This window comes from Patiria miniata, unplaced genomic scaffold (genome assembly GCF_015706575.1).
Source record: "Patiria miniata isolate m_02_andy unplaced genomic scaffold, ASM1570657v1 HiC_scaffold_5, whole genome shotgun sequence".
In the NCBI taxonomy this organism is placed as follows: Eukaryota; Metazoa; Echinodermata; class Asteroidea; order Valvatida; family Asterinidae; genus Patiria; species Patiria miniata.
This window is the reverse complement of record NW_024037072.1, coordinates 33,786,930-33,802,467: the sequence shown is the minus strand read 5'-3', so window position 1 is coordinate 33,802,467 and position 15,538 is coordinate 33,786,930. Positions and strand designations below refer to the sequence as shown.

Genomic DNA, 15,538 nt, shown 5'->3' with positions numbered 1-15,538 from the left:
AATCATCGTCTGGGACACGTTCTCATTCAGAGGATTGCAGCTACGCGATGTCACGCACTGAACCGACGAACATCATCAACCGGGCACTGGCGCGTATGTGTTGTGTCAACGCTTGCACGCGCCCACTTACGGATTGGCCAAATTATAAGCCAACTACTAACGGAAAGTCACTTGACGCATCTTTAGAAATTGCCTTCTTGTATTGTTTTCATCAAAATGACAGCAAGCCAAAAAGACTAATTTCACAGGGAGTTTAGTGCCATTACTATCTTTAAACCAAGTAGGCTTTTCAACAATAATTTTGTCAGTTACTTTTTGGATAGCTGCAAATGATCTACTCCACCTTTAGCAGGGCATAAACAACGACAAAGGAATGTCTTTATCACAGTTTATTTGAATAGCTTGTAAATTGACTTGAGCCAGGACGATTTGAGAGTGGATTGAGGGGACTAACTACAATATTTACTTGAGCAACTACAAGCACTTGCAGATGCATCTTACAAACGGCAACCTGACGAATAAAAAGCCAAATCCATGTATTAGTACAAATTTTCCATCAATTGCTATATTTCTTTTGACTGCACTATGTCTTCAGGTACTATCTGACTGCCGTACTTACATTCCCATTCAGCCTTGATCTGTTGGCGTAGGTTGAGGGTGACCGTCACATCAGCCCGTACGCTGGCCGGGTGGGTCTCTCCGATATTTGGCTTAGCTACCTCCACAACAGATAAGGCTGTGATTGGCTGCGACAACAAAACAAAACAAAACACGTAATCCACAGAGTTATAATCAGCATTTTGCAATACAGTGAAACAACGCTATAACAAATATCGCAGGATCCACAGAACCTGTTCGTAACAGCGATCGTTCGATATAGCGATTTTAAGCTGCTGATGCTCCGGTACTCACTTTTCAATAAATATCCCCCTCCAGAACTTCACCCTGCACGCCCTGTTGAAATACGACTTTGAGCAAGTGCCGACTAAATCTAATTACAGTGGAATGCCGCCATAACGAACATCCTGGGATCCACAGAAATTGTTCGTAATAGTGATCGTTCGGTATAGCGATTTTAAGCTGCCGGTGCTCTGGTACTCACTTTTCAATATTAGCCCCTTTGGAACCTCACCCTGCACGCCATGGTAGTTACTGAAAGACGATTTTAAACACGTGCCGACTATTGAATCATGTACAGTAATTACAGTTTTTGAGCATGCTACCTACAGCAATGGGTGGCTTTCCCCTTCTATTCCTTGGGGAAATACTAGCCACTTGTCGCTCTTCTGTTGACATTTTTTCAACAACAATGTTTGGTACATTTTGTACAAAAAAAATTGGGTCCCAAGGACGATAATGGGTATAGCGGTGTTCGGTATAGCGGCATTCCACTGTAATAGGGCACAAAATGGGTAGGGTGCAAAGAAGCCACGAAAATGACATGTTCTGGACGGAAACAACTGGGAAAAAAAACAAGAAGCCTGTGTATCACCTGTGCCATACGAGCCCAGCCACCAAAGTATGTCTCCATATTCTCAGCAATCCAAGGCTTCATACGCAAAATTACATCTTCAAGATCCTGCCGAATTTCATCTAAAAAAAACAGTAAAAAAAATAAGAGAACATTAGTTTCTTGTTCATAAGAATTTCAACAAAAGACAGCAATAAATTGCGTCACCTTCAGACTTCACTTATGATCCCGAGCAATTATAAAAGATGCTACATACTCTGCTTGGCTGCTGAATAGAAGCCCAAAATGTTCAATTTTACTAGGAAAATGCTCATGAATTTTTGAACTTTCCACACTTCAAAAATCACTCTTTTCCTTTATTATCCTTAGGATGCTGAATATTACTCTTTCAAACATGTGTGCACAATGACATCTAACATATATGTATATTCATTACATTTGTACCAAATCATTACAATCAGTTATATAAACTTAGTGTTTAAAAATGGTAACTTTCTGCTATCACATGTAAAAAAAACCACCAATGTTATAATACATGTACTTCGTTCTTGCGTGTAATTTGTTTGATCATACTTCTATTTAACTCCCTTGTTTTTGTAGGTCAGTGGGTTTTATCATGTTAATTTTACCATTTTATTTTCATTTCATTTCTTTAATTGTTTTTATACTCGCATGTGTCGCAATATTCCTTAATTTATTCCTACTTCATTTTTTTTATTTCTCAAATTTTAATTTTAGTTACTTTAAATAGCGTTCATTCTTATTTACAGGTTATTATTTAACTATTATAAACTTTATTTATTTTACCCGGGAAGCGATCCAAGATAGACTGTTCTGTCTTTTCCACAACCCCTGACATTATCAGAAATGTTATTACAATAATAATAATAATATAACATTATCCTGGATTGGACATTTGGGAGACATCCCCATAGACTTGTGCACAAAATTTTCCAAACTTCAATGTGCCCTTACCCAATATTCCCTTGTCCCTTTTCCACGAATTTCGGTATGTTTACTAATTAGACCACGAGCAACAAATATAACCTAATTGCGACGGAAACATTTTGCCTCTGAAAGGGGGCTGTGACATTAGGGAGACATATGACCAATGTCTCCCACCGTTCGAAGAAATTACGATAACGTGTCTCCTTTAATAATGGTACATTTAGTCATATAATAATAATAATGACTCACACATGGATTCCAATCTGAAGAGATTAAAGTTCCGAAGCAGGTAGTCATGCAGGGTCAGCATCTGTAGGTTCAGCTTGGGTAGGGCAAGACAGCCTGAAGAGCAGACAAACAAAGGTAAGGTTAGTTAAAGGGAAAATACAACATTTGCAAACATCAAAAAATAAAACTACCAAATCATTTTGAAATACCTTGCTGGACTGTTAGTGAATGACAGTGTAAAGCATCCTGTAGAATCATGGTACCTGGTATACTGTCATTTTCAAGAAAAGTTGTATTTTTGTATCAATTTCCAACGCTGGTCGGCCGACCAGCGTTGGAAAATACTGGCTTTTTTTTTCAAATACTGGCCCCAATTGACCATCGCACTGTTTGCAATCGATTACACACCTATGAACGGGTACAAGCCAGCTAGACTGGTTCCCTGACCTTACAATCCCCCAATGTATGTAAACTGCTCTGTTTCTTCTTATATGGAGTCAAGGAACCAGACTACAGGAAAATGATTGTTTTTCTTGGTTTTTATAGCATTTTCGAACCCAAAACCTCAAAAAAGTCAATGTAACTATATTTGCTATATATTTCCAACCCCCCAATTCCATCCATTTCTGAAAATTACAGCAAAAGCAAATGATGTATATTCCCTTTAAAACACATGCATATTTTATTACAGCTCATGCATATTTATGAGCCAGTACATCTCATACGTTCATCAAATCAGTTTCCCCACAATGCTTGGAAACAGGCCAGTACCTTGATATTCAGAAAGCAAACGGCTAATTCCGTGTAATTTCCGTGACGGAGCTTTTACGAGCTCAGTGAATAAACACGAAAATGTATTTTTTCAAATCTTGTACATCTATCATCTAGTGATGGTCAAGGAGATTACAGACTAGGAGTTTGGGATCATTTCTCTGAATCATTAATTAGATATCATGGTTAATTGGTTCTGTCACAGACATTACACTTCCTTTCATAAAGCAACTAATTGGTGACATGAGATCGTTGAAATCAAAACCAGTGCCCAATTTCATAGAGCTGCTTAAGCACAAAATTTGCTTAAGCACGAAAACACATTGCTTAGTAAAAATCAGTTAACCGACCAAACTCCACTCGATTATTATGCCAAGTAAACAACAGCTAAATACCAGTCACAAGCAATGTACATCGCATGGAGTTTTGGCCGGTATCCTGATTATATTAAGCAAGCTTTTTTTGTGCTTAAGCAAATTTTGTGCTTAAGCAGCTCTATGAAATTGGCCCCAGTTGACACCAGTCATTTCTTAGAGTTTCCTTATCCAAATTTTTATTTTGGTTTACAAGGCTCAATTTTATTGGTGTTTTTAGGAATCCAAAGTTTCATTACCAGAAATAAGTAAGGTTGGCACTTAGGAAAAAACTGTGTTATTTATTTCTCCTCTTTTTCAATACAATTTTTATGAATGAAACCAAACAACTAATTACTAAGATATCAAAAACAAAAATTCTAGGAGAGCAAGACATCGGTAGGAGCAGGGGTCGACAACGTACCTTCTCCCGAGAAATACTCCGTGGGGACCACATTCTCATCCCATAGGACATCCTCTGTTGGGTACAGTGGAGTCTCATTCAAGACTTGTATTTGAGATTGGCGACGCTCATGTCTTGACACCTGAAGAAGAAAAAACAATCCAAACAAATATTGACTGCTTTTTCTCACGGTGTAGTAAAACTAGCCTCCCTCAGTGATCCATGGAGCGTTCCATTTTCCTCGGCTATGCCTCGGGAAACCAGAACGCTCCATGAATCACAGAGAGAGGCTAGTTTTAGCACACCACTCGAAGCAGTCAATATTTGTACATTATAACACCTCACCCTCAGATTCTGTGTCTTGATTGGCCGAGAGCGAGTCACATGATACTTTCTATTTTTGCTATCTTTCTGTGCACGGCCAAAAGTACTATACCCATAACAACCAAAGTACTATACCATTAGCAACCAAAGTACTATTTCCACGGCGCGGCATTTGTGTGCAAATGCATGCTGGTATGCGCGTTGCACGCAGCGCGTTTTGTTCCAAAGAGAGCGCGCCACAGAGTTGGGTTCAAACATTTCGCGAAGGGGTAGTTTGGAAGAGAGAAATACATTTTCCACCAATTTTGTATTGAAATTGCAGTTTATTTCAACTGTGTTCAGATTTAAATAATTTAAAATATTATAATCAAGCAGAATCTGTGGGTGAAGAGTTATAAAACAAATATTGAATGCTTTATCTCGTGGTGAAGTAAAACTAGCCTCCTCGGTGATCCATGGAGCATTCTATTTTCCCTCGGCTTCGCCTCGGGAAATAGAATGTCCATGGATCACCTCGGGAGGCTAGTTTTACTACATCACTCGAAGCAGTCAATATTTGTACACTGTCACACGCACTTGCGTACTATGATATTCAGCTTTATGTCTATAGCTTACCATCAGCTCCAGAAGGAACTCCTTGTCATGCACGGTATTGGTGTCCTCAGGGAGTGGGGGAAGGAGGTGCAAATGAGCAGCAAACTGATGCAACTGATTAGCACTGGAATGAGAGCGGAGAGGAAATCAACTAATCTGGACCAACTTGATACATGGGAACATTTTCTTTTTCTGTATTTCGTTTGAAGCAACAAAATTGCTCAAAATCTTAGGACGGTTGCAAGACAACTTACTGAAGTTTCCGCTCAGTGGATACCATACATTTTGAGAAAACACAGAAAGTATATGTAAAAAATTTTGGAATTATACCTGAATTCCGTTGCTAATGCACATAAAAAAAAACTGTGCCCGTTGACACATTTTCTTAAACCACCTTCAATGATTGTTCTCCTCCGAATGACTCCATTTCAGCATGCTGAGGATGGCTCTAGACGTGAGTTGGAGAGACAAAGTCAGGAATGAGGTGCTCTATGGCAATCTGCCAAGGATCTCTACAACTATCAGACTTAGGCGTCTGCGATTGGCTGGTCACTGCGTTCGGCATCCAGAGATAGCTGCAAGCCTACTCATCTTATGGGAACCCACTCATGGATTAGCCTCCCGAGGTGGGCAGACGCTAACATACGTGGACCAGCTGCGTCGTGATACTGGGCTAGCCTCCGCAGCTGAGATCAGGACGGCCATGGGAGACCGTGATGTGTGGCATGCCTTTGTTGCAGTCCGACGAGAGTCGACTTGATGATGATTTCAGGCGGAATAATTTCACAGGGTATTTGGTACCTATCTATCAAGGATTTTCGGTACATTTCCGGGTGATTGCAAATGTCCCTACGTGCCTTTAATTAAGACCATCCCCGTCAAGGCCAACATGGGCTTTGCCAACAACTGCCACATGAGTCATTCTATAAAGTTAGGGTTTAAAGTGTGACCTTTTTCCTGTCCATGTTACCTGTGAACAATTGTAATATGTAATTCAAGTGTCATTCATAAATACCCAAAACAGTTTACCCATTCCTATTGGTTGAGAGCCCGTCACATGGCCAGTTTTAACTGGTTGTCACATTTCCAGTGTCACATGAAATTTGGACTCCAGAACATGAGGCCAACGCATTCTATGCAATAAAACTGCCACAATGTAACAAAAAAAATTGAGGCGTCCCACAAGTGATGCTGGCATTTGTTCATCAAATGTAGGAATAGACTGATTTTTTTTTCAGGCTGCAACAGCGGAGAATTTCCCATCTCCTTATTCCTCACTCTAATCTAATCCGTTCACAAGTACTCCCTCACTGGCAAAGAAAGTAGTTGGGGATGACCGACCGACGCCATCTTGCCTGACTGCAATTTTGTCACGACGCGCGGCCGTACCACTTCACTGCGTGCACATGGTACAAATCCCCTGTTGTACGTGCGTCACACACATTGATCTCCATTAGACTAATGGAGATCAATGGTCACACACAAGGAATGGTGCACATCAACCAGCTAAATGTCCCGCCCATGGGATGTCGTTGCTTAGTAAAAGGGCGCCCTCTTTCGTTGGCACACGGAGCCCATAGGTCCCAAAACCACCAAGTACCTCAGACACTTACTTGAGCTTCTCAAAATGATTAGATAGTGCCTTCCTGGTGTCCACACTGGCTACGTTGGACAAGGCAAATCTCCGAAGGTCCTCAAACAACTTGAATGCTGCCCTCTGTTGACAGAAAAGGAATGACATCAAAAGTCAAGTCTTGGTTCAGTAGAAACACAAAACCCGCAAATATTTCAGCACAATAAAAGACAAAGCATGTGTTAGCTAAGCATTATATAGCTAGAGGGGTGTTTCAAAAAACAGAAAGTAAAATTGTTGAACAAAATCGTAGAACATTTTTAATTTTTGACTTGTTTTGGGCCGAAAAGTTTAGATTTTTTTACCAAAAAGGTATTTATGAATGGGAATAAATATGTGCTTGCTTGGTATTAAACACTTTGTTTAAGGCTGGTTGGAGTCCGGAATGCTGATAACTAACCGAGGTGAATATCAGCATTCCAGACTCCAACCAGTCTGAAACATATTGTTTAATACCTCCCAAGCACACATTTATTCCCTTATTCAAATCAGGAGGTGCAATTTAATATTCTTGAAAAAGGTTTAACGAATGGTTATTATTTGTATTATTCTAAAACAAATTGTGTGACGGCTAAAAGCTTCTTGAGACATGTATAACTTGTGACCCAACACAGCCAAATGATGCTGTAGTCTGCACAGCTAATTTTAGTTATATGTGATGCGATCAAGCTACATGAGTCATTTGTCGGGAATTTTCATTTGGAGATTCAGGCCAAAATAGGGCCACTTCATCACATCACTTCATCACATCTCTTGGCATTCCGTTTCCCATAATTTTTAAACTAAAGATGGTACCAGCATGCGGTTTTCACAGCAGTAATGCTGAGATTGTGCTCTTTTCAAATCTGTAAAAAAAAAAAATTGACCAGGGTCGACAAACGACTCATTTAGCTTGATCGCATCACATATGCCCTTATACAAATGGAAGTCAGTACAACATATTGTTTTCAACCACATAATGTCCACATTCACCAAGATGTGAAACCGAGAATTATCCCAAACTGAAGAGTTTCCTGTGGTCTTTAAAATGCATATGGAAAACAAAGTACTTCAAACTACGTCCTTGAGACTCATTTTGTGGGACCAAGTCACATTTTTGCCAATGATGATAAAGATGTCGTAATAGCACAAGATAGCGGTCTTACTAAAATGCGTCAACAACTGTCAACAAGCGTCAACAACTGTCAACAAGCGTCAACTGGCGTCAACAAACTTCAACGGTCGTCAACCCAGCGTCAACAAATTTTGTAGAAGTTTTGGAAATCAAAAACAGCTTTATATGGTAGAAATGGCAACAAAGAACACCTTCAGCATATAAATTAAAGTAAAAACTATTTCAAAAGTTGTTTTTTTCAACGCGAAACGTACGACAACTGTGTCAAATTTGTGTTGGCCGCCATTTTGTTTACGTGAAGCTAGCCGTACTACGCATGCATGAAGTGTACAGAGCCATACTACGCATGCGCGAAGTGTACAGCGCCATCCAAACAACATGGCGGCCAACACTAAGCGACAAATTCGTCGTACATTTCGTGTTAAAAAAAACAAGTTTTTAAATAATTTTAACTTTAATTGATATGCAGAAGATGTTCTTTATTGCTTTTTCTACCATATAAAGCTACTTTTAATGTTCAAAAGCATATATAAAAAATGTGTTGATGCTTGTTGACGACCGTTGACGCTTGTTGATGCAGTTGAGTAGGACCCCAAGATAGTGTAGCTATTGGTATGTTTGTTACCTGAAGGGAGCTCATGTTATCATAGTGTAGGTCTGTCATCTGGTGATCAGTCAGGGCAGTGCCAGTGGAATCAGAGATCTCAAAACCAGTGTAGAATGCAAGCATGTCGAGAAGCTTTACAGAAAAAAAACAGACGCAATTGCAATCACTAATGAATCATTTTCCTCCATGGTACAACGTTGTGAAGAACCTCTAAAGATGAGAGAGGTATATTTGACAGGCAGGATGAATATTAATATTTTCATTTTTAACCTTTTGAGTCACGGGTTTAAAATACTCGTGCCTCATTACGTTACTCATCACTCACTAATAATCCACACTAACTTCAAAGATCAAGTGAGCTATTCTATAAAGTGTCAACTAAAAAGTTCACATTATGCCACAATGCGTGGCTTGTTAACAAGGCTCTGCACCCAAACAAAATGCATGGCTATGATGGGGAAAAAAATATTTCACCTTTAAGGGAATTTTACTACGTTAGCAAAAAAAAATTAATTTGGCAGAGAGCTTTTGCACAAATGTGACGTGGTACGTCAAAACCAGGCAGCATGGGGCTGAGCTACGAATGGAGAAACAGCTGCAAAAGATGAGGGAAATTTTCAGCGATTTTGAGATGTTGTTTTACAATTTTTGATGCTTCTAGTGTTTAAAATGTTCTGTAAGAATTTCAAACTGAAATTTCATAGGCAAAGTGTTTTATAAAACACTTTGAGGTATGTCATTTCACAAAATGACCCTTTGTTCAAGATTTTGTTCTGAAATGATGCAAAATTAGCATGACTTTTGGACAGTCCAATTTTAAAATGCAATAACTTCGCTTTGCAATATCCAATTTCAAAAACAAAAATACTGCAATAACTTGCGCGATCGCTCTGGCATGCTGGCAGTATATATACAGTAAGTACACTTTTAGTTGACCTGACCAAAGTCAACAATGACCTTGTTTGACCCCTAGATGACTTTTGACCCCAAATGTCTCAAGTCATCTCAAGTCTCCCTACCCAAAGACTATTGTCACCAAGATTGGTTGAGAGTGAAGTCTGGCTTTTCATATGACAGCACTTTTCAGTTTACCTATAAACCAAAAACATCAACGACCTCATTTGAAGTCCCCCTACCCAAAGATTATTGTCACCGAGTTTGGTTGAGATTGACAGTACTAAATAGTTGCTTAAAAGCGAAGGGGATAAAAACGGTGATTGAAAGAGCAAGGTCTATGTTTCACTAACTCAAAACTGACTCATTGCCCATAAGTGCCTGATTTTGACTTACCACGTCACAAATACCTGGCCAATTGTGTTGACCGGATATAAGAGAAGACCTCCAGTGACCAGCGATCCTGAATCAATATGAAACAAATTTTGTGCCTACCTGGTTAAAGAGTTTACCCTCTTTGCGTTGGGCCAGTTTGGAGAGGCGACACCGTACCACCACGTGACTGTCATCCAAGACCACATTGAGGAACCGTCTGGTAGGTAGCTGTGCCTAATGGGAAAGTGATGGTCCCCAAAAAACAAACTCTCAATGTAGGCCATGTTTATATACCATTAAAGATCAATATGGGGGTTTTCCCTGCACTGACATAATAAGCATTGTAAATTGTACGGATGGGAATCCATGTCTGAACATTTAAACGTTTAGTCAACACTTTATACTTAAAGGCTGCCCCCATATACTGGGACAATGCATATACAAGTAGCTACATGAACAATAAGATTATTTGCTGATCATTGAAAATGTACAATGTAACCTCTCTAAGAGGTTTTTAAGTAATAAGACACTCCTGGAACTTTGTACATTGAATAAATGTAATAATTATTTGTAAAATAACACTTAAATTTTAATTTGGGTTCCAACAAAAAGTTTGAAAAAGTGTGCGTGGCTTTTGACTTGTGTCACATCTATAGTAGATTTGATGCTTGCTAGGTGCTTGAGAGTATATTAGGGTTTAGAATGTAACATGTTAACCTTTTACCTCTAAATCTGTGAGGAGCTCGACAAATCTCTCACAGTAGTGGACTGAACTGGCTTGAGCTTTGCCTGAAACGGAATGAATCAGATACATGTAGGTATCAGTGCACAGATCCATACACTGATTGCATGTCCTCACAGACAGCTGCACAGCATAACAGCCATCTGCAGTGGGCATTTAATAATAATAATAATTGTGCTTATAATAATTTACTCTTTTCGCCCCAATAGGGTGACTTTCCCATAGACTTGTGCACAAACCTAAACTGTCACCTAACCCAAGTTTACCTTATGTTTTTTCCACGAAATTTAGTATTTATACTAATTGGACCATGAGGAATCGATCTAGATGGTTAGCGACAGCAAAATTCCTTGTCCTAAGGGTCGTTTTCATAAAAGGGCGACAGTTATTTTGTCGCCTCAATAAGGTGTATCGCCCTATTGTGGACGGAGTTCGCAAAACCTGTCGCCCTATTACAGTAATAGTAGTAATATAGCGCTTTCCATCGTATCAACGATCTCAAAGCCCACTACAATTATTACCCCGTTCAGCAGGCCATGGGACCACGCGGCAGCCGATATCAGCGGCCGATATCAGCGCTCAATCGGTCCTCGACCCTCACAGGTACCCATTTATACTCCTGGGTGGAGAGAGGCAATTGTAGTTAAGTGTCTTGCCCAAGGGCACAAACACCACTTTTTGTAATTAAATTCCAATGACAAAAAATTCGCCCAAAAAATGGCTGATGCCTATCTAAGCTGAACTACAGTACTACCAACGCCACCATAATTTACCAACATCTTAAAACTCCAAATCTTTTTTTTTAAGATTCTCCCTGAGAGCAAGCAAATATCAAAACAAAAAAATATCAAAGCCCCATTTCATGGTACTGTGCATTTCTAAGCACCCATTTTGCATGATGGAATCTGTAAACACTGACTTAGGGAATTTGTGAATGATTAAGTTCAGGTCCTAACAACTTACCATCTTCTGGGATAGAATCCAGAATTTTGTAGAAACGCTGAATCAGTCCTGCCAGAAACTTCCTCTCAATGTCATTCCTGAAAATCACAATAAAACATCACACATTAATTCTATCACTTTATACAAACAAAGTTGGCATGACAAAACAATAACTGTGATTAAAAATTGATATTTTTTTCATAATTTGTTGCTTCCCTTTTTCTAAACCCATTTTTACTGAATAGAAGTTTACTTTTAAATTCAGTGATTCCCCAAAAACTAAGACTATCCACTTACTTGGCTTTGGTTTTCTCGTCAGCTTTGGCATCAGATTTCTTGATAATATTCCAGAATTTTTTGTACTTTGGATATGCCTGCAGCTCTTTCTCAAGACGTCCCTGCAAGAATAAAAGGAAGATCATGTTTGGAGAGGTTATCATGGCTTTGAGGAAGTCTGTGGGACCTTGCTGCTATGGGCTACAACATCAGTGCATAAACTGCCGATTCTGAGACACTGAGAGTCAGTCCAATTGAACAATGCCAGAGTTGTGTCCTGTCCATAAAGCCATATTAAATTACTAGAGCGCTAACTCGATGTACAAAGAGCTGCCTGCTGGGCGCATCCATGTTTGTACACAAACCTATGGAGAACTAGAAATTTTGTACGTATTTTGTATGTCAATTTGCTTATCTGCGTTTGTATTCCATACCGGTGCGTCATCGAGGCCGATACGCCCACAACCGAAACGCACGATCAGCAAATGAGCGTGTCATTTTGCTCTACGCAAACAGCGCAACATGTGTGCGTATCCGCTGCAGCCTTGATTAGCCGTGTTTTTTTTTAACCGCAACACACGTAAGAAATTTGCGTACGTTCTACTTGCGTTTTAGAGTTGCATTTAGAGTACACTTTCAAAATTCAATCCATCTAATTTCATTATGTTCTACAAACACGAATATGAATTCAAAATGACTGCGCCCAGGACGGCTTCAAAGCGTCTCCGCGCGCAAGAATGAGGAGTTAGCGCTCTAGTAATTTAATACAGCTCTATGGTCCTGTCGCAGTTGGCAACCACGGAATCTGGAGTAGTTCGACTTGAAGGCTTTTGGCAGGTGGTATCTTGTTACACTGTGCAGGCCTCTCATCTTGACTGGTGTTGTATGTTGTTGCATTGGGCAGAGTCTTAGATTAAACACCCTGCAGAAGAACGTGAGGTAAAGGAAAAACACTGTACTTACCGGCAGCAGGCAAACCCACATGGGCAGGGACACAAGGCGCTGGACCTGTTCCCTTATTAGATCAACTTCCTACAAAATCAATCAAATAAGAGAAAGCAATGCCAATGACTAATTATAAGCAATAATTGCTGGAAACGTGCATGCATTTTACAAGAGCATAGTCCTACTGGGTTTATGTAGGGCACGGATATTTTTAAGCGCCCCTGGATTGGGTAAGACTTGGCCATTTTATCAGACAGAAACTAGTTGCCAAGTCAAGTGCTGACGATGGTACAGTTTTCATGTGAAATATCTTCTTTTTTTTTAATCCACATTTCTTCCATGGAGTTCAGACAATGGCAAACCACGCCATGCAAGCACTACTCTTTAAAAAAAACTTTTAAAATCTTTACAAAAACTTTCGGACAAGAAAAAAAATAAATAAACAGATTGCCACAGGTTCTTCTCAAAACCATGCTAAGTTGCAAACGAGTTTTCCCACAACTTTTATACTTGTACCGACTACAGCCACAGACTCACCAGACTATTGAAGCAATGGATCAGAAAGCCCATGAAGATTGTCTGCTCCTTGGTGCTGACCACAGCTGCATCCTCCTCAAGACAAAGCTCCATGACATGATGGAAGAAACCGGCAAAATGCTCTGGCTTGGCCTTGCAAGCCTAAAGAAGGAAAACAAACTAGCAGGTTTATTTTATGCCCCTAAGTTGGCCTTATAGTTGTTTTCTTTCAGGTTATTGATGGACTCCTGTCATGAACCAACAAACCAGTGCCAAGGAGAAAACTGCAAAGAAATATTCACTCAGCTCCAGAGACTGAAGGTCATTGAGACGATGTGTAGAATAGATGAAATATAAGGGATCAACAAGGTATGGAGTCATTTTGTTCAGCTACTTGGACTGCTACCCATAATTAAAAAGAGCAAATGTTCAGAGCCATCTTTTCAAAATACACCAATAATCATAATCCATATCTTACCATCTTATATTACAGTATGCTTAATTTGTCACAAAGACTCAATCGGAGCATCCTTGTGACTCGCAGGATACTACTGGCTCATTGCACAAGTACCCCCTCAACGATAAGAAAGGGAGAGTTGGGAAGATCACAGGGAAAGGCTTAAGAACACATTGCCGATGACGCCCGACGCTCATGCAAAGATGCTATGGCTTTGCGCACATTCAAAAGAAACATAGGTTGTGCAAATTTTGCGCTACGTGTGTAAACCAGTACGTGCACATGGTGTGTCCGGTCCGCGGTGTTTTTATTTGCAGCACACATCGTCAATGGATCATGATTATTCAGCTAGTTCGATGTTTATTCATAGGAAAATAACAATCATGTCACGCCATTGCTATAACTCAGTCATGCAAGTACATTAAAGTATTTTAAAGAACAGCGTTTGTCGAGCTGCCACAGTGGCCTAGTGGACAGTGGAGTGAACTATGGATCGCAAGATCTGTGGTTCGGACACCTGTCCATTTTCATCAAATATTTTTGTTGGTTGGGATAAGTTTAATTGAAGGGAAAACACTGCGAGAATCTAAGTGTCTTCCATCCACACAGCGTGATAAATATTCATGCTAGGGTACGTGATGTGATTGGTTAATATACGATGTATGCTGCAGGAAAAAAACAGTCCACTGGGCACTTGATAGTGGTCAAAAAGTGCCCTCTCTTGTTCGGGAAGTAGCCCGGGAAGTATGAATGGCACAATGTTGAATAGGGCGGGGGAGGGGGTGGGAGGGGGGTGGTGGTAAGGTTTTGGGGTCAGGGATGAGACACTGTCCACTACTGGGTCTGCCTGTTGGTACAGACTCCATACATGAAAAGTAGATGGCGCTTTGTGACCAGTCATGATAGCTACATGTGCGTGGCAAATTGCATGCATGAACTGGTTCGCGTGTATTTAGTGTACGTACATGTAAGTACGCTCAACCAATCTAAATGTGCACTAGTAGATTTGTTACATATGCCATGCGCCAAGAGTCTGACTGCCTGTCACTATCACTGTTGAGGGTTACTTGTGAAAGGATAAGTCTCCTTTTCTGGGATGGTTTTTAAGGAGTATTTGTCAAACTTCATGAGCTTACCTCCCATGGTGGAACACCTTCTCTGAATTTCTCATTGATCATGACCACGATGGAGATGACATGGTTTTTCTTGGCCTATTAAAAGAAAATTGATCAAATTGGTTACACCAAACCACCACTAACATCAGGCAATCAACATCACATCAACGAGCATGTCTTTACTCATTCTGTATCAAACTTTATAAGCCAAACAGTAGAAGCCACGTTTCGCTAGAGTTGGCATGGCACTGGGCTACGGGAGTTACAAGCAGCATCAGAGATGAACAGAAGCTCAGTTGGGGTATGTTTCAACTGCTCACGAGTTTGAGCATTGATGAACAAAGGCTTTATCCCTTTAGTCACTGTAGCGCCCAAAACCGCCCTGCCTATTACTCACTGTTGCGCCCAAAACCGCCCGCTCACTCTGTGATTTTATTCATTCTTCAGTGAATAAACACTATGTAATACAATGTAGTACAAGTGCTGATGGGTTAAGTTGGCATTTGAAAATATCATGCTCACTCTGTATGGAAGTTCAAACCAAACTTCAGGGACTATCGTCAGACAATATTCTGACACTAGAAACCCTTGTACACTGTTTCTCTGATTTATGATGTAGAAGACGTGTCTGGTTGTTCTGTACCGAGTTTAGTCAAGAAAGCTGCTTACCTTATCTGGGGAGTAGTTCGGCCACAGGTAATTCTCCAAGTACTGGCTGAATTCCAGAAGCATCACTCTGCGAATCGCAAACCTGCCGGGTGAAATGCAAAGTCATCAGTCAACAATCAGGCCACAGTAGGCGTGAAACATAAAATAGAGTGTCATGCTTT

At 40.2% G+C, this 15,538-nt stretch overlaps 1 protein-coding gene across 1 annotated transcript in view; it reads right to left on the bottom strand.

The window, feature by feature from the left end:
- LOC119742180 (RNA helicase aquarius-like) overlaps window positions 1-15,538 on the bottom strand; it is a 58,089-nt gene that overhangs the window by 36,577 nt on the left and 5,974 nt on the right. The window contains exons 4-18 of the mRNA XM_038218220.1: window positions 15,378-15,459; window positions 14,730-14,804; window positions 13,158-13,298; window positions 12,639-12,707; window positions 11,697-11,797; window positions 11,421-11,497; window positions 10,440-10,504; window positions 9,836-9,949; window positions 8,465-8,578; window positions 6,706-6,809; window positions 5,114-5,216; window positions 4,196-4,316; window positions 2,669-2,761; window positions 1,493-1,593; window positions 620-746 (exon numbers count right to left, since the gene is read on the bottom strand). Of these exons, the coding sequence (XP_038074148.1) occupies window positions 620-746; window positions 1,493-1,593; window positions 2,669-2,761; window positions 4,196-4,316; window positions 5,114-5,216; window positions 6,706-6,809; window positions 8,465-8,578; window positions 9,836-9,949; window positions 10,440-10,504; window positions 11,421-11,497; window positions 11,697-11,797; window positions 12,639-12,707; window positions 13,158-13,298; window positions 14,730-14,804; window positions 15,378-15,459 (1,487 nt within the window). The remainder of the gene's footprint in view (window positions 1-619; window positions 747-1,492; window positions 1,594-2,668; window positions 2,762-4,195; window positions 4,317-5,113; window positions 5,217-6,705; window positions 6,810-8,464; window positions 8,579-9,835; window positions 9,950-10,439; window positions 10,505-11,420; window positions 11,498-11,696; window positions 11,798-12,638; window positions 12,708-13,157; window positions 13,299-14,729; window positions 14,805-15,377; window positions 15,460-15,538) is intronic.